At 38.4% G+C, this 20,016-nt stretch overlaps 1 protein-coding gene across 5 annotated transcripts in view; it reads left to right on the top strand.

Moving 5' to 3' along the window:
- Positions 1-20,016, top strand: part of Ecpas (Ecm29 proteasome adaptor and scaffold) — a 105,786-nt gene that overhangs the window by 14,724 nt on the left and 71,046 nt on the right. For 4 of the 5 annotated variants that reach the window (XM_048338998.1, XM_048338989.1, XM_048338982.1 and 1 more), the window contains 4 exons: positions 6,636-6,766; positions 10,923-11,039; positions 13,019-13,137; positions 15,699-15,848. In XM_048338998.1, coding sequence (XP_048194955.1) covers positions 6,636-6,766; positions 10,923-11,039; positions 13,019-13,137; positions 15,699-15,848 — 517 coding nt within the window. Of the gene's footprint in view, positions 1-6,635; positions 6,767-10,922; positions 11,040-13,018; positions 13,138-15,698; positions 15,849-20,016 lie in introns of those variants that run through there. The other variant, XM_048339016.1, reaches the window with a different exon arrangement.

The following is a 20,016-nucleotide window of genomic DNA, read 5'->3' as shown; positions in this document are numbered from 1 at the left end:
GTATATTTTGGATAGAGTTTTGAAGAATGAATGGGTTGTGTGGACATTTTTAATTCTCTCAAAGAATTTAATGTTTTCAGAAATATAAGTGACTAAAGGCAGCTAAACAATAGAGTGAAATCCTTGAACTTTTTTCCTTTTTTTGGAGTTGCTTCACTTATGCTAAGAAGAGTTATACCACTGAGCTAATACCTCCCAAGTTTTCAAACTTTTATTGTTCATTTTATACTAAGAGGCAGGAGAAAGGTTTCTCCTTTGTCTTTAGAGAAACTAAAGACAGGTGAATAATAGGAATTAGGGAATTATTTAAACAAAAGTGAGTGAGTGTGTTTATATTTTTAGTAATTTTTCCCCTACATGAATGTAATTTTTGATATGGGATTTCAGATTCTTAGGGTCTTAATGCTTTTCCTTTGAAATCAGATATTCTTATTTGTATCCTTCCATATTCATTAAAGTTCCTTGAATTCAAACTTAAAAATTCTGCAGTTAGCTGAGTGCTGGTGGCTCACACCAGCAATCCTAGATACTCAGGAGCCTGAGATCTGAGGATCAGGGTTTGAAGCCAGCCAGTTCAGGAAAGCCTGTGATATCTTACCTCCAATTAACGACCAAAAAAGCTGGAAGTAGAGCTGTGGCTCAAGTGGTAGATTACTAGCCATGAGCACAAAAACTCAGGGATAGCTCCCAGGCCTTGAGTTCAAGCCCTAGGACTGGCGTGCACATGCATGCGCGCGTGCACACACACACACAAATTCTGTAATTAAATTTTTTTCCTTATACTTGAAATATATGTATTTATGTATGTACGTATTTATGGCTGTGCTAGAGTTTCAATTCAGCACCTTGCTCTAGGCAACAGTTGACCACTTGAGTGATACTCCTAACCCTTGTTTAGGTAAGGTGTCACTTTTCCCCAGGGCTGGGCCCAGACTAGAATCCTCTCACATATCCCTCTATGTGGGGTTTACTAGTATGAACCACCACACCTGGCATGTATGTGTTTGTGTGTGTGTGTTATGTGTATGTGTGTCAGGGTTTGGGCAGTGTCCCTGAGCTGTTTTGCTCAGGGATACCACTTTGAGCCGCAGCTCCACTTCTGTAGAATCAACTTTTTAGTGTTCTTCAAAATAATCTGCTGGAGGGGCTGGGAATATGGCCAAGTGGTAAAGTGCTCGCCTTGTATATGTGAAGCCCTGGGTTCGATTCCTCAGCACCACGTATATAGAAAAAGCCTGGCACTGTGGCTCAAGTGGTAGAGTGCTAGCCTTGAGCAAAAAAAAAAAAAGGAAGCCAGGGACAGTGCTCAGGTCCTGAGTTCAAGCCCCAGGACTGACAAAAACAAAACAAAACAAGATAATCTGCTGGACTGTCATTGGCTTTTATTGTTTGTAGATCAATTTGGGGACAATTTACAATGTACTGACAGAAGTTGAGTAATCCTAATACAAAAAGTTTGGGACCAGAAGTGTTTTGTCTGTACTGCAGTGTTTTCACTTTGGGCCACACACTTGACATGCAGGCATTCTACTACTACCTCTGGTCTTCCCCTTTTCCTTTTGGTTATTTTGAGGTAGGGTCTTGATTTTAGCCTGGGTCCATGTGTGGACTGAGATCTGCCTATTTTACATATCATTGCTGGAATGACAGATATAAGCCAAGATGCCCAACTGCTGTTGAGATGGAGACCTACAGACTCTTCTTTTGGGGTTGGCCTGGAACTGTGATTTTTTTTTTCTAGATTCATTTTCCATGTGGCTAGGTTGACAGGCATGTATCACTATTCCCATCAATTGGTTGAGAAGAGGTCCTGTGTTTATATCTGGGTTGGCCTTGAATTGCGATCCTCCCAATCCAATTGTGATCTTCCCATCTCCGTCTCCTCTGCAGCCTAATTTCAGACTTGTGCCAATGCTGCCCTATCTTAGTGGTTGAACCCAAGTATAAAATCAGAATTCATTTATGTTTGTTTCATGGTACCTTATACATAGAGCCAGAAGGTGATTTCATACAGTATGTTTAGGATACCTGCATTTTGACTGGGACCATTCGCATTCAGTTAGGTAATATTAACTCAGAAAATTTTGGATAGTGGAACACTTCAAATTTTGATTAGGAGTCCTTAGTTGTATTGAGCTTTGTGTTCTGTCAATATGGTGTTCTTTTGGTTTTCCTTTTTTTGCCAGTCCCTGGCTTCTTTTTGCTCAAGGCTAGCACTCTGCCAACTTGAGCCACAGTGCCACTTCTGTCCTTTTCTATATATGTGGTGCTGGGGAATCAAACCCAGGGCTTCATGTATAGGACGCAAGCACTCTTGCCACTAGGCCATATTCCCAGCCCATGGTTTTCCTTGTTTTCTCACAGTATATTTTAGTTTTCCACCTAGTTCTTGCATAACTTTCTCTGGATTAATTTGTGGGTACTTGTTGTGTTTTGTTATTGCAATAGATGTTTTCAATTTTTAAAAATTTATTTATGTAGCCCAGGCCTGCCTCAAACACACGGGCCTACTTTCTAAGCCTCCTAAGGGCTGGCATTACACTTGTGCACTACCATGCTTGACTCTAAAATTTTATTTTGTTGCTTGTATGTAGAAAATCAGGGGCTGGGAATACGGCCTAGAGGCAAGAGTGCTTGCCTCCCATACATGAAGCCCTGGGTTTGATTCCTCAGCACCACATATACAGAAAATGGCCAGAAGTGGTGCTGTGGCTCAAGTGGCAGAGTGTTAGCCTTGAGCAAAAGAAGCCAGGGACAGTGCTCAGGCCCCAGTCCTAGTTCCCCAGGACTGGCCAAAAAAATAAAAAAAAGAAAATCAATTTTTGTGTCTTTTATTATTTTAGCAACTTATCTGTAGATTAATTTGAATTTCTGTGTGCTGTGATACCACCTGCAAACAATGAATCTATTTTCTTTCCCATTTTAACATATTTTATTTTTCTTGTCTTAATTCTGTGAATAAAATTTGCAATACAAATTTGAGTAGAATTTTGAATAGTGAATATCTTTGTCTTACTCTCAGACTCAGGGAGAATGTATTTGGTATTTTACAAGTGTATATTTACTCTTTCTTTCTTTCTTTCTTTCTTATTAACATGAATACCATTTCTGAATATATACTGATGATCACATTATTGTTACCTTTATTGTGTTAATGTGGTTCTGCAGCAATTTTAAACAACATTTAACCACTTTTCCATTCTTAGAGTGAGTCCCATTTTAGCCTAATATGTCATCTTTTTTTGTGCACCACTGGATTTGATTTTCTATTTTACTTATTATAATTTTAATTTTTTTTTGCCTGTATGGTCATATGACATTCATATTACTTACTTGTCTTGGCAAATGCCCTTGTTTGGTTTCAGGGTAATTCTGACCTTGTAGAACAATAGGAAGGGAGTATTTCCTTTCCACCTTTCTGTTATGGAAGAGTTTATAAAAGTGAATTTACCAGTCTTCATAAGGTCTTGCACTTTTTCTTATGCGGAAATATTTAAAAATAAAAATACATTATATATTTTTTGGTAATTTAAAATGACTCCTTGTGGCTACAAGGATCTCAGTGTTTCTGCTTTCAGGACCAATCAATTGAAATTGATCAATCTGTCTTTCTGTAGAAGGGAAATTTGAGGGAAACCTTAGTTATTCTTTGTATCTAATCAGAAAAATGAACAGTTTTCAGTTAGTGATCAGTCTTGTTTTCATTAATATGACTTCTATTTATTTTATTTTATTTATTTATTTTTAAGCACACACGTTTTGTATTTTACTCCACTAAGTTCTCCAGGTCATATGTCCCCGTGAAGTTCTCATTCTTGCAGCACACACATAACAAAAGCTAGTTGAAAAGAAACACAGACATTTTTGACAAATTCCAATATCATAAATACTCCAAACAAAATTCTGTTACAAATCCCGAAATTAACCTAATAACCTCTTAAAATCTAGACTAAGTTGAGAATTGTAAACTTGCTTTCCTCATCAAATTATTTACCAAAACTGTGGAGAAAAAGTAAACATTGTTCTTTACATCCATTTTTTTCATAAAAATTTTATTTTAAAAGAAAAAAAACAGTTTATACTCAACAGAAAGCTTTTGAAAGCATTTTGTGAAAATTATGCTTATAACCAAGGAAATATGAATAAATACTTGGTTTTGGCGTATGGCCAAATGCACCAGTTCACAAAAAAGTGGCCCAGAAATCAATTATAAAAGCCAATTATAATACTAAATATGGGAGAAGTCCTCAACCAAGCAGATAATACTTTCTGTGACATGTTAAAAATAGTGTTTAAAGTATATGGTTCTGGGAGGCCAATAATACGAAAAACTTCCTAGGCTTACTAGTGACAAAGTAAATAGGGTAACATTTATTGGGAATGAGCTTAAATTCAATGTATATGGGCAGAATTTGTTACTTTGGTGAACACCTTAGGAAAGGTTGAGCTCTCATTGTGATTTAGGAAATGAAGTACTTTCGATGTGTGATGGCTTCTACAAATTTAAAAATAAGACAATGTATATCATCAGTGGCACTGAAAGATATTCTGAAAATATAGAAAATACATTAGAAAAGAGTTGTTAAGTAGTATCAAAGTTAGCAAGGAAACTTCAGAGAGATTTCTCTAAGATGTTGGTTTCCTATTCCTCATGGTATTGGCCTCTTCATCTTTGGCTGTTATTTTAATTATCCTATCCACGTTCAAGAACATAAGGTCTTTGGCATTGGTGAGAGGGATTGATTTACAAAGGTTTTTAGCTGTATGACTTCTATTTATTACACTTCTTTCTATTATTTGAAGTAAATCTCAGGAACTATATTAGTTCATCTGCAAGTATTTCAGTCCCTATAAACAAGTAAGGGCTTCTATAAATATATATATATATATATATTTTGCCAGTCCTGGGTCTTGGACTCGCCTGAGCACTGTCCCTGGCTTCTTTTTTTGCTCAAGGCTAGCACTCTACCTCTTGAGCTACAGCGCCACTTCTGGCTTTTTCTGGTTATGTGGTGCTGAGGCATTGAACCCAGGGCTTCATGCAAGCTAGGCAAGCACTCTACCACTAGGCCACATTCCCAGCCCCTATAGATATATATATTCTTAAATGGAAGTATAATATGTACAATAGAAAGTATGAAAGTGTAGAAATTGATGTCTTTTTTAGGAACATATATATGTGTGCAACTATCACCCAAACCAAGACACATGAGAAGCACCCTTATTGCCATGGATAATTTGGTAAGAACCTTCAAAAAGCAAACATGACCATCAAGGTCATAACAATTAGGATACTGCTGATGATTGCTTGCTTAGGTCACATTCTACCACTTCAGTTATACCTCTAGTCTGTCTTCCTGAGTATTTTGGAAATGAAGTCTTACAGATTTTTCTGCCCAAGTTACTTAGCTTTGAACTGAGATCCTTTGAATCTCAGCCTTCTGAATACCATTGTAGCACCCTCTCCCCTCCCTCCAGTGGTGGGGATTGAATCTAGGGCTCTACATGCTAAGAACACCTAAAATTTTAACAATAATTTCTTACAATGAAATTGTCTAGGTGTTTATGTAGGTTTGTCTCATTCTTACCTTCCCTTTTACCCTGTAATGCCTTGGTTGAACGTACAGGATTACTTGCTATCTTTAATCACAGTGTGAGCTTTACTCTGCACCCCATGGTCTCACCTAACCTGTTTGTCATAATGGCTCTTTGAATGGAAACTTGTCTTACTCTGTAGTTCAGTAGTTCCAACATAGTAAAACACAGTACTGGATAGTGATTCTGTTTTTGGAGAAACGTTATTTCTACAATGGTTTCACCAAAAGATAGGTGGTCCCTGGTATCTGATTGAAGTTCTTTGCCTTGGACTTCTTTCTAGCAACTGAATTCTTTGAAAACCTGAGTAACTTTGCATGTAAAAAGAGAATTCTGGTCGGGGGCTACTCCTGCAATCCTAGCTACTCAGGAAGGGGAGATCTGAGGATTGATTGCAGTTTGAAGCCAGCTGGACAGGAAGATCCATGTGGTTCTTATTAACTCCAATTACCCACTTAGAAGCTGGAAGTAGAGCTGTAGCTCAAGTGGTAGAGCCCTAGCTTTGAGCATAAAAGCTGATGGGCCAAGCCCCATGACTAACCCAAGAAAAAAAAGAAAAGAAAAGGAGAATTCTGTTCCTTTTGGATTTGTTTCTGTTTTTATTTTATTTTTATTTAATTTTTTCCAGTCCTGGGGCTTGAACTCAGGGTCTGAGTACTGAGCTTCTTTTGCTCAACGCTAATACTCTTACCATTTAAGCCACAGTGCCACTTCTGGCTTTTTTGTTTGTTTATGTGGTATTGAGGAATTGATCCCAGGGCTTCATTCATGCTAGGCAATCACTCTACCTTTAAGCCACATTTCCAGCCCTCCATTTTTATTTTTATTTTTATTGTTTTTAGAGACTAAGTGATTAGAACAGTTGTAGGAGCAAATTAGGTACAATACTTTTTTAGGGTTGCTTTCTAAACTTGTCAGAATCATTCCTGTGCAGGACTAGTTCCAACTGAGGACCTGCAATATAGAAAAACAAGTAACCAAAAATTAGTCTTGATTAAGTGTGATTTGCCAAGTTCTGTTTTTTGTTTTTTTTATTATAGATCAGCTTGAACGGGTCTTTTTACGACTTGGCCATGCTGAAACAGATGAACAGTTACAAAATATTATATCTAAATTCCTTCCTCCTGTTTTGCTCAAATTATCCAGCACCCAAGAAGGAGTACGGAAAAAGGTAAGCAGTATGTTGGGACTGTTGGGGGTAATTAATTAGTGAATAAATGGGTATGTATTGGGAAGTGAATTTTCTGTTCCCATTGTTGAAATACAGGCCCATGATTGTAAATACAGTTTTTGAGAGTGGATAACTAATGTAAAACCAATTTTCATGATTTAAAAGTAATTTGGATGCTCAGCCTAGCCCTAACCCTAACATTTCGCTCCAGCTATTCTCTTGGCAGATAAAATAATCACAGATTATTCTGGACTGAATACAGGCCCGATTTAACATCTATGTCTTGATTCCAGTATGGAAGTTGATATGGTAAAGGGCAAAAAACCTCTTTAGTCATTTGCTAACAGTGAATAAATATAACTTTTACAAATGGAAAGCAAAAAAATTGTCTTGAAAAGCAGAATATTCTTGTGTAGCTTATGTTTTAATATTTTGCAAAAGACTACTTAAAAATGATGGGTAACTATAATATCAATATTTTATTTTGAAAGTGTTCTACATGTAGCATTTTCCTCTTTTGATTTATAACATGGTTTATTAGTAATCTTCTGGCATATTTACAATAGATCTTCTAGTCTTTTAGCTATCATCAGGTTTCATCTCTTGGGGAAGGATCTCTGACTAGTTGGCAGTGAATTCCTGGAGGTCTGACCTTAGAGGGATTCTGAGGCCTGATTTAGGTTCAGTGGGGAAAGAGTATCTTTAAGAATGTCTGTTTAGAGGAAGGAGTGACATTCTTGTCATATATTTATGGTGCCTGTTATTAATCCTTCATTGAGATAGATGTGTGTTTGGTCATGTCACTCTTCTGTTTAAAACCTCCTATGGCCTTCTCTTATCTAGCAGGGTCTAAAAGGCTCTTCATGAGTTGATGCCTGTTTACTTAGTTTTATTAGTTAGGTTATTTACTGTCAATAATCTTGACTGAGTGTTAGGCATGTGCTGGTGAGTGAAAGCAACTCTTATGGGAGGAGCCTGGTGTTAAACAATCAGGTGAATAGTGTATAGTTTATGATTCTTGCTAAGATAGAAAAAGAAAGGATTCAGTGAAGAACATACCTGGGAACATGATTTGGGCTGTTGGCAGGAGGCCTCTTGGTATTCAGTAACCAGCAAGGCTGAGAGGTGGGGGAGACCACTGAAGTCAGAGAGTCTGGGTACTAGAGTCCTGAGCTGAGGCTGAGGGTGATGCCTTCAGGGAACACCCTGATGTGGTCAGTGGGTGAAAGGAAGACAGATAGGTAGGAGGAACCCAGGAGTCAGCGGCACCAGCTTAAAAGGGAATGGGTGGTAGCAAAACAGTCACCCAGGCTGCTGGAGTGCAGACCCCAAGTGGAAGCCATGAGACAGAGAACCTCCTATCAGTTCAGGCCAAGGATTTTTTTTTGAATCTTTTTAAAAATGATTTTTCTTTTAGCATATATTAATTACATAAGTTGTGACGCTTCCATTCGTATAATGTATTGCAATCAAATTCATCCCTCCTGTCATCTTCCTTTACTTCCCCAAACTGTATCAATATTGTATTTTCATATATGCAGATAAATTTCTTTGATCATACACATCCTCCTTTACCCTCTCCTGCCTCCCTCCCCACAGAGCCTTTTACTGTCATTCATAATTTTAATGTGTATTAATTTTTAAACTCACTTAGGATATTTTGATTCTTTGTATTTTAAAAATTTGTTTATTTAGAAAACCACCTGTGATCATCTTTTTTTTTTTTTTTCTGGTCCTGGGTTGAACTCAGGACCTGGGCACTACCTCTGAGCTTCTTTTGCTCAAATCTCATGTGGTACCACTTGAGTCACAGCTCCACTTTTTGCCTTTTGGGTAATTTATTGGAGATAAGAGTAGAGGTAACAAAGAGTACAAGAAATGTATCCAATGCCTAATGTATGAAACTGTAACCTCTCTGTACATCAGTTTGACAATAAAAATTAAAAAAAAAAGTCTTACAGAGTTTCCTGCCCTGGCTGGCTTTGAACTGTGATCCTCAGATCTCAGCCTCCTGAGTAGCTAGGATTACAGGTGTAAGCCACTGCTGCCTAACTGATCATCTTTAAATTTTAGGTGATATATCCTTTACTTTCTTTTAATTTTATTCTTTCTTCCTAATGTAGGAAATTCATCCTTGTTCTCTGTTCTCAATTTTATTAATACTATCAAATATTTATCTATGTTTATGTTTTTTTGTGGTATTAGGTTATTAACGTAGGATCTTTAGAAAGCTATCACTGAGCCCAGGTTTAAACTTTTCTTATGGTCATTTTGAAAGGCAAACCAGCTTTTACGTTGATTTTCCTTTTTGTTAAGTAAATTATTTCTACTTTTGTTCAAATTATTTCTACTCATAAGATTATTATTTACATAATAGTAATAGTTATGGTACAACTATTATTTGTGTAATAATAATAGTAGTTACTTTGTGTTAAGCAAGTGCTGAGGAGTTATATTTTTACATGATAATGTGAGGTAAGTCTTCAAATTTTATGGATGAAACAGGTTTGGGATGATTAATGAACTTGTTTAAGATAGGTATCAAACCTTTATCATAACAATGTTATTATAAATACAATAGCTATTAAAAATACAATAGCTATTATTTAACAGAAAGATAGGTATCAAGTATAAACTTCAAAATGTAAGGTTGGCTGCCAAATTAAATACTTACTTTAAATAAAATCATGGTATTTGTTTAAAAAGCTCAGAGCCACCAACAAACTTCAGTTTATTTATTTGATTATTAGTTTGTTTATTCCCTATGGTTGTATTGATATGCAGTGTTTAGTTTCATTTTTTGAGTTAATTAGTAATTTATAAGAGCATTATTTTTAGCTAGAAATATTTGGTATAAGATTTGCCCAGTTTTACTGCTTTCTAGCCTGAAATCAAGTGTATTAAAATTATGGCCTTTAAAATTGTTTTTCTTTGGTGGTGCTTAGGATGAAACTCCAGGATCTTGTACATGCCAAGCACATACTAAGCACATCCTTTGAACTTTTACAGGCTGCCAAACAAATTTCAAAATGGTAGAGATTATGCCTGTAATTCTAGCTATATAGCAAGCTTAGATCTGAGGGTTATGGTTGAAAGCTAGCCTGAACAGGATAAGTCCATGGTACTCTTATCTCCAATTATCTTCCAGAAAACTGGAAGTGGCAATGTGGCTCAAAGTAATGGAGTGCTAGCCTTAAGCAAAAGAGCTCAGGGACAGAGCCCAGGCCCCTGAGTTCAAGCCCCATGACTGACCAAAAAAAAAAAAAAATCTATCTCAGAGCTCAGTGTTTTTCTCTCTTAGCAACATAATCTATTGGTGCAAGATGGAAACCATTTGTTATAAGCTTCTATCCCTCACTTCCCACCCACAGGAACCCGTTGACTTGATAATTTCTATTTTTGTTCTCTTTTCTCAGTAAAGGAATAGAAGCTTGTTATTTCATACATACATACACACAATTTAGAATAAAATAAATGCTTTAGTGTTTTGTCAGACTTTTTATAGTCTGCACTTTGCTTTTATAAATTTTTAATACTCTTGAGCTTCTGTAGATGTGGTGTACTGTATTATTTTAGACCCCAATACTTAGAACTGGTTCTTGGCTTGGAATTCATCCACTTTCTAGGACTCAAGTCCTCGTGCTCCCCCCCGAAATACTCCCTGAAGTTGCAGACTAGTAGGAACTGGAAACCAGTAGGATCATCTTATCTATCTATCTATCTATCTATCTATCTATCTATCTATCTATCTATCTATCTATTGTGTGTGTGTGTATTTCATGATGTATTTCAAGACATGTTTTGACCTACACTCTGACATGTGAGGTTTCATGTTCTTTAAAACAATAAGGGTGTGTTGATACATGTCTGTAATCTTGGCTACTCAGGAGGGTGAGGTAGAGGATTCTGGTCCAAGACTGGCCTGCACAAAAGTCCAAGGAAGACCCTCTCTGCAATGCAAACTAAAGCAAAAAGGGCTGGAGGCATGGCTCAAATGTAGATTACTTATCTAGTAAACTCTAGGCCCTGAGTTCAAACCCCAGTACAGACAAACAAACAAGAAGAAAGAATAAGGCAACTATAATTGACTAAAATAAATATCTGAGAAACGAATTTGTTTTTAAGATATGATTGATAATTTCTGGCTCTATTTTAGGTAATGGAACTACTGGTTCATTTGAATAAGCGTATAAAAAGCCGCCCCAAAATACAACTCCCAGTAGAGACATTGTTGGTTCAGTACCAGGATCCTGCTGCAGTTTCCTTTGTCACAGTAAGTGTTGTTTTGGAATATTTTTCTGGGTTACAGTAAGTTTACTTAATGTTTATATTCAGTGTATTAGCATGCTTATAATTTTATCCTGGACTACTTCTAAGTAAAAACAGGTATTTCTTTTTAATGACATACTATTTTGTTACTGAGTTCCAATCCTGAGGAAATACTACTTTAGAAGAAATGGTAGGGACAAAGAAATAAATAGTTGTTCACACTGGGCAAAGAAATGCTGGTTAAGTGGCTTGCCAGGTGTGTTGATATAAAAAAGAATGATCTCTTATAGAATCTAAAAATGTTGATCTTCTAGAAATTGAAAGTAAGTAGTAGTAGGAACTGGTGAGAAGAGAAGAAGAGGGATGGGGAAAAAGTTGACTAATGGTTACTAAATTAAATTTGGAAAGGAGCAAGAATCTCTATTGTGCTGTTACAGTAGGGTGGAGTACATACGACAATATAGTATTGTATAGTAGGGTGAAGTACATAGAACAGTAATGCACTTTATGGTTCCCAAAGCTTGAAGTACCAGCTATGGCACTTGAATGATTGAGGCAGTAGACTTGAACTCAGGCAGTCCAAACTAGCTTGGATAACATAGTAAGACCTTATCTCCAACAACAACAAAAGCCAAAACAAAACAGCACATCATAACAAAAAACAAGCTTGGAAAAAGTTCAAGGAAAGGACTTTGAAAGTTTCATCATAAAAAAGGATACTGAGGCAATATGTTCAATGTAAAATAAACATTACACAGTATGTCCATATATTGAAACATTATCTCACTAATATGTATATTTTTATGTTTTATGTAACAGTTAAAAAGTGAGGTTTAATTAATAAGGATAATTTTTAGTAAGGGATTATATGAGACTGGTGTGATTAAAGAAAGAAAGGGATTCTGTAGCATAGCCATGGATAAAGGATAGTAGAAGGAAATGTCAAGAAGACAGGAAGGTTTGAGGGAAGAAAACAGCTTCTGTGTTTCTGATATGACTGTTCAGAAAGATATCCTTTCAAAAGTGAAGTGAATCTGAGGCTGCTAAATATTCCTGGTAAAACATTGTCTTCATGAACATGAAATGTAAACATTGCCCATGCCCTGTGAAGACAAGTAATATTTTTCCTCTGGGTCTTTGCAGTTCTTGGCATTGAGACAGAATGTATTGAATCTTAACATTAAGAGTTATAAAACTTTTGGAAGCATTTTGTGGTTTAGACATCTTGTCTGTGCCTGTGTTCTGTTCACAGAGCTCCATTACAGATGTCCCTTTCTTTAAGCAAATAGAAACACCATGTGCCAAAAGACGTGCCAGCTAGATGGTATTTGAAGTGATAATCGTATGCCGCCTGTTCATTTTAGTGAAGAATCCTTCAGAAAAGCAACTCTATCTTATGTGCTAATTCAGACTTGCCTTCATGGAAGGGCGGGGGAGAAGTTGCTTCACGTTTAGCTTTTATGTAGATTATAGAGATAGAATATGCCCACAGTCCTCAGCTTCCCTTATTCATCACTCATTGCTGAATAACGAGTGAGGAATCACAAAGTGCTATAGTATTCTAAGGTTGTTTTAGTAAGTGACCTATTGGGAAATGGCAGCTTGGGATTGGTTAACACGTGGTCTCCTAGTCGGTAAGAATGAACAGATAGAACAAGATTGGGAGATCTGTAATGTGTGACATAGAAGTTTAGATAGATTAAGTGGGCATTTTTTTCTTCTTGTTAGGGATAGGTAATTGCATATGTAAGTGCTTTAGGTTGAGCTGTCTTTGCCCACCTTAACGTGAGTAGTTGTGTGTAGGATGACTTGAGTTCTTTCTCTTAGATATAGTTGTTGGTCAAAATTCTCATAAACCTGGGGAGAAACTGATTCATATTTGCAGTGTTTTTCTTATAACCATATTTCCCTACTAATAAATAAGTCTTTTGAAATTATACAGTGTTTCCTTTATGCTCACTTGCTTTTCTCTTATTGTATTAGAATTTTACTATAATTTATGTTAAGATGGGCTATCCTCGTCTGCCAGTAGAAAAGCAATGTGAACTGGCCCCTACACTTCTTACTGCCATGGAGGGGAAGCCTCAGCCACAGCAGGACAGGTAGGGTTCACTTGGTTGCTTTATTTTCCACCTACAGGAGTCAAAACTCTCTTTTTTATTATCTTGAAGTAGCTGTACAAAAGAGTTACCATATATCAAATTAGTTTAGGAATATAATGCATTTGATGGTTGTTATTTTCATCATTCTCCCTCCTTCAGTTTTCTTAATTTCATAGGATTTGCATTGAATATTATGACTTCACCTTTAAATGCAAGTTCACATTTGGTTTCACTTGACAAATGGGAAATTTTGAACTCAAACAATAAGTGCTTGATACCTGTGGTACCTCTGAGTTACTGCATATATTTATGCATTATTTGAATTTTGAAAGGTATACAATGGGGTTAAAATTTAATGTGTCCATATAAGTGTCCAGAAATCCCTCCCTCTCTCCCTCCCTCTCTCCCTTCCTCCCTTCCTCTTTTTCTTTTGTGCCAGTCCTGGGGCTTGAACTCAGGACCTGGGCACTATCCCTGAGCTTTTTCATTCAAGGCTCTACCACTTTGAGCCACAGTGCCATTTCCAGGTTTTTGAGGGTTAATTAGGTAAAAGTCTCACAGCCTTTCCTGCCTGGGCTGGCTTCAAACTATGATCCTCAGATTTCAGTCTTCTGAATAGCTAGGATTACAGGCATGAGCCACCTGTGCTTGGCTTTCTGTCAAATATTTGTAAACAGTTTGTGTAATGGCAAACATCAGAACCTTTTTGTTTTCTGCCATTCCTGGGGCTTGAACTCAGGCCTTCTTTTTGCTCAAGGCTAGCACTCTACCACTTGAGTCACAGCACCATTTCTGGCCTTTTCTACATATGTGGTGCTGAGGAATCGAACCCAGGGCTTCATGTATACAAGGCAAGCACTCTATCACTAGGCCATATTCCCAGTCCCCCCACCCCCCTTTATTTCCCCATCCAGGAGCTTGGACTCAGGGTCTGAGCACTGTCCCAGGCTTCTTTTTGCTCAAGGGTAGCACTCTGTCTCTTGAGCTACAGTGCCATTTGCGGCTTTTTCTCATTATGTGTTGCTGAGGAATCGAACCCAGGGCTTCGTGCATGCTAGGCAAACACTCTTCCGCTAAGTCACATTCCCAGCCCCCTAAAAATCTTTTTCATGAAAATATTTCTATTGTAGAGGATAAAAAAAGTCAGTTGGTAAGTTTTTTTTTTTTTAAATAAGTGACAGCACTTAATTGTGTTAATATGGGTATGGGCAAAGTAGAAGAGTTTAGATAATATCACTTGTTTATAAACATAGCTAAAACATCTAGCTAAGGCCTCTAATAATGAGAATCATTACAAAGATTGCAGGAATTGTGGAAAAGTGATAGAGTTAAATGTTTTTAATAGCTTAGCACTGGTAGCTCACACCTTGTAATCCTAGCAAGGATCGATTGTTAAAGATAGTGATTTGAAGCCAGCCTGGGCAGGAGCGTCTGTGAGACTCTTATCTCCAATTAATCACCAAAAGCCAGAAGTAGAACCATGGCTCAGGCGGTAGAGTGCTAGCCTTGAGCACCAAAGGTCAGGCCCAGGTTCTGAGGTCAAATCCCAGGACTGGCACACACATTAAAAAAAAACAACAAACCAACAACAACCCACAAGCACTTTTGAAATTGACTTCATGTATTTAAAAAATAACAAAATGTGTTAGTGGTGCCAGGTGCTTGTGGCTCACACCTGTAATCCTAGCTACTCAGGAGTCTGAGATCTGAGGATCATAGTTCAAAACTAGCCGAGATAGAAAAGTTCTCTTGAGACTCTTATCTCTAATTAACCATCAGAAAACTAGAAGTGGAGCTGTGACTTAAAGTGGTAGAGCACTGGGCTGGGGATATGGCCTAGTGGCAAGAGTGCTTGCCTTGTATACATGAGGCCCTGGGTTCAATTCCCCAGCACCACATATACAGAAAATGGCCAGAAGGGGCGCTGTGGCTCAAGTGGCAGAGTGCTAGCCTTGAGCAAAAAGAAGCCAGGGACAGTGCTCAGTCCCTGAGTCCAAGCCCCAGGACTGGCAAAAAAAAAAAAAAAAAAAAAAAAGTGGTAGAGCACTAGCCTTGAGTGAAAGAGCTTAGTTCTGAGTTCAAGCTGTACAATGATGACCACTACCATTACCACCACCAAAAAATGTGTTAGTCACAAGGTAGAAATTCTAATAGTATTCTCAAGATATTGTTATGATTGAAGCATCTGAATTTACAATAACTTTATTGTAATTGTGAGAAAGAAAAAATTTATTGAAAAGATATTGCATAAGATTTAATATAAAATCTCTAGGTAATTGTAGAGGCTAACATTAAGTTTGTTTTATGGGCTTTTTTCCCTTTCAGATGATTTTAGTGATGAGTCATCACTAAAAATACTGAGCCATCATCACTTAAATACAGTGAATGGTCAAGAAGAAAGCAATCAAAACAAGTTCTAGACTAAGACTTTGTATATGGGTGGTGTTGCAAATGAGTAGCTGTTGTTAGAACTACCAGTTTTTGTTGTGATTTTTGTTTTGTTGTTATATAAAAACCATATTTTTAAAAAGTAGTTGCAATAAATGTAATTATTTTTTCAGCTTAATGCATCTTTTAATACCAACCCTTTTTCACATGAAATACCCTGTTGAATCATCAAAATCAGCTTCTCCGTTTAATCTTGCTGAGAAACCAAAGACTGTGCAGCTGCTTTTGGACTTCATGTTAGATGTTCTTCTAATGCCTTATGGGTGAGTGAAAAAACAAAGAAAAGCTAAGCAGTTTGTCTTTGACTGTGTGTATTATGCAGAAAGTAAGTGCTATTTTAAATGGTTCAGATTTCACTTGTTAATGGACACATCTGAGAGTGTTTGTTGATCCCCATTCTCCTCTGAATTCTAGTTCTAGTGCTTATTGGCCTTCTAGATGCAGAGTTGATTTCATACTCAACTGGTCCAAGCACTTTTTAAATGATTATTGATGCTATGATGATTTTCCTAGTCACCTTGTTGCATAATTATTGATGGTCTCCAGATTTCCTGTTCCTGCTACAATGACAGTTCCATAGTATCTCCTTCTTCCTTGATGTCCTGAAACCATTCCCACTGCATCATCGGATCTGTGCAACGTTTGTCAAAATGTCTTTCTCATCTCTCATCAAACCTCTCAACAATGCTGTAGAGTTTCCTGAATTTTTGTTTTGTTTTTTGGTTTGGTCCTAGGACTTGAACTTAGGGCCTATGTACCGTCTCTGAACTCCTTTTTTGTTCAAGGCTAATAAGTTCACTACTTGAGCTCTGCTTCTGGCTTTTTGAAGTTAATTGAAGATGAGACTCATTGCCTTTTCCTGCCCAGGCTGGCTTCAAACCACGATCCTCAGATTCCAGCTTCCTGAGTAGGATTGAAGGCATGAGCCACCAGTGCCTGCAGTTTCCTGAGTTTTAAAACAAAAAATCTTAATAATTGTCATTCCTTAAAAGCGTTACGTTCTCATTTTCTAGCTATTAACTACATACGTACATTTCATGCATTCTTATCTGTCTTTGCTTTATTTTTATGTATATTTTTTTTTTTTTTTTTTTTTTTTTTGGCCAGTCCTGGGCCTTGGACTCAGGGCCTGAGCACTGTCCCTGGCTTCTTTTTGCTCAAGGCTAGCACTCTACCACTTGAGCCACAGCACCCCCTCTGGCCATTTTCTGTATATGTGGTGCTGGGGAATTGAACCCAGGGCCTCATGTATAGGAGGCAAGCACTCTTGCCACTAGGCCATATCCCCAGCCCCTTTGCTTTATTTTTAAAGAGAATGCCATTCTTTCTGTTTAAAATGCTTCCCTATGGAACAGAAGGAAAGAAATACAGAGAGGAAGATAATAACAAAAGGTCACTTTGAAGAACATCTTTAACTGACTTAGAGGTCACTTCTGTCTCGGACAGGATTTTCTTACCCTCGGCAGATATAATTGTACTATTTTCCATATCTCCATGACACAAAAGGGCATTGTGGGTTTTTTTTTTTTAAATCACATTGTTGACATTTCTGCCTCTATTAGTAGACTGTCAGCCTGTTGTAGTCAAGATGTACTCTGATTTTTGAATCTGGCTTAGTGCTTAGGCTGTGATCTGCTGTTAGTTTAGTTATTTTGTCTTGCTGCCAGTGGTGATTTTCCAAAGTGCTGCTTTCATCATGTTTTCCCAATTGCTGGTGTATACATACGTGGTGAACTTAGCTGTATATCGTCTTGCACTCTATGCACAGACAAGAGAGGGCAGACTGTCTTGATTCCTTTCCTCTCCATTTTGTGCTCTTCTGGGCCTCAACCACTTATTGTTCACCGTGAAGAAAAGAAAGATTAAAAAAAAAATACCGGAGGGGGAACAAGTAGAAAATTATAAACAGAAAAATAAAAAAAAGATACATGTGTTTTCACAACTTCTGTTCTTACCATTTCTTAGCTTTCTATGGTTTCTTTGTATCTGATAACTTAGAAAATGCTTTCCTTTGTATCCTGTTGTTATTGTATACACTTGCTGTGAAAGGCAGTCTCAGATCTTGTACTACCTAATATGGAATGATAGTTTATAGAGTGTTGTATGTTCAGAACTTGTTAGTAGGTTTACTTATTAGTCAATAGTCTTTTTTAAAAATTTATTTATTAATTGAACACAAATTTTTTGACAAGGTGTTGTGCAAAAAGGGTACAGTTACATAGTAGGGCAGTGTGTACATTTCTTGTGATATCTTGTGCCCTGTTTAATAGTCTTTTTATAGTTTAGAAATGAATGAATATTTGGCATGTAAGGAAGATAGCCAGAATTGACAGGTGATGATGACATTGGCAAATAAACTTTGAAATCCAAATTTTATTTAGGAAAATAATGTACCCAAGCTAGTGATTTCTCACATTTTCCTTACAATGACAAACTACCTCATGTATGTAAAAGTATGAGAGGAATTCATTTTAACAAGTTTTTGTGTTTCGTTTTTTGCCAGTTCTAGGGCTTGAACTCAGGGCCTAAGCACTGTTCCTGGCTTTTTTTTGCTTAAGGCTAGCACTTTACCACTTGAGTCACAGTGCCACTTCTGGCTTTTTCTATATATGTGGTGCTGAGGAATCGAACCCAGGGCTTCATGTATACAAGGCGAGAACTTTACCAGTAGGCCATATTCCCAGCCCCTAACAAGTTTTTAAATAAAGTGTATTTGGAGTCAGGCACTGGTATCTTTTTTTTTTTTTTGGCCAGTCCTGGGCCTTGGACTCAGGGCCTGAGCACCATCCCTGGCTTCTTCCCGCTCAAGGCTAGCACTCTACCACCTGAGCCACAGCGCCCCTTCTGGCCGTTTTCCATATATGTGGTGCTGGGGAATAGAACCGAGAGCTTCATGTGTAGGAGGCAAGCGCTCTTGCCACTAGGCCATATTCCCAGCCCAGGCACTGGTGTCTTATGCCTGTAATCCTAGCTACTAAAAGGAGGCTGAAATCTGAGGTTCATGGTTTGAAGCCAACCTGGGCAGGAAAGTCTATGAGACTATCATCTCCAATTAAGTAACATATAGTTGGAAGTAGAGCTGTGGCTCAAGTGGTAGAGTGCTTATCTTGAACACAAAGAGCTCAGGAGCAGTGACTAGGTTGTGAATTCAAATCCCAAGACCAGTACCAAAAATAAAAAGGTATGTTAGGGAATTGAGTGAATGTGGCATAAAATGAAGTGAAATAAATAAATAAATGATCCTTCCATCAGGTTCCACGTTGTTTCTTTGACATTTTTTATAGTGGTATTTGACTTTTTTTTTTACAGTGATACATTACTGTAATATCTATTATGAAAATGGTACTTATCAGTGTAAAATTTTAGAGTTGGGTGATTTAGGTTAATATTTATATTAAAATTTTCATTTTGTACCCGAGGAATATTAATTTAATTGAATCAAAATGGATTTAATAGAGAATTTTTTTTAACTTAGGGAGGTGCTTTAACCATGTTAGTCATTTCCCAAGCTCACTTGCCTTAGTTATTTTCCAGATAGGGTCTATGACTTTGGCCTGGGGCTTGCTTGAACTGAGTTCTACCTCTGTCTCCTACCTAGTTGAGATTACAGACTTGTTCCACCACACCTGTGGTTTGTGCGTGCATGTGTGCATGTGTCTGTCTGTACTGGGGCTTGATCTTAACTGCCTGGGTACCATTCCTTAGCTTTTTCACTCAAGGCTGTAGCTCTAGCATGTAAGCCACATCTCCACTTTTTGATGGTTAATTGGAGATGAGACTCTCACACTTTCCTGCCTAGGCTGGCTCTAAACATTGATCCTCAACTCTCACCCTCCTGACTCTTAGCTTACTGAGTAGCTAGGATTATAGGTATGAGCAATTGGCACCCTGGCTCTGGCCTGTTCTTCCTCTTCCACACCCCCCCTCCTCCTCCTCCCCCCCCTCCTCCTCCTCCTCCTCCTCCTCCTCCTCCTCCTCCCCCTCCTCCTCCTCCTCCCCCTCCTCCCCCTCCTCCCCCTCCTCCCCCTCTTCCCCCTCCTCCTCCCCCTCCCCCTTCCCCTCCTCCTCCTCCTCCTCCTCCTCCCCCTCCCCTTCCCCCCTCCCCCTCCTCCCTCCTTCCACTCCCCTCCTCCTCCCCCTCCCCCTCCCCTCCTCCTCCTCCTCCCCCTCCCCTTCCCCCCTCCCCCTCCTCCCTCCTCCCCCTCCCCTCCTCCTCCCCCTCCCCCTCCCCTCCTCCTCCTCCTCCCCCTCCCCCCTCCCCCTCCTCCTCCTCCCTCCTCCCCCTCCCCCTCCCCCTCCCCCTCCTCCTCCTCCCTCCTCCCCCTCCCCCTCCCCCCCTCCCCACCCACCTTGGACTCAGGGCCTGAGCACTGTCCCACTGTCCCTGGCTTCTCTTTGCTCAAGGCTAGCACTCTACCACTTGAGATTTTC

The sequence above is a fragment of the Perognathus longimembris genome, chromosome 1, assembly GCF_023159225.1.
Source record: "Perognathus longimembris pacificus isolate PPM17 chromosome 1, ASM2315922v1, whole genome shotgun sequence".
In the NCBI taxonomy this organism is placed as follows: Eukaryota; Metazoa; Chordata; class Mammalia; order Rodentia; family Heteromyidae; genus Perognathus; species Perognathus longimembris.
This window is presented reverse-complemented; position numbering and strand designations above follow the sequence as displayed.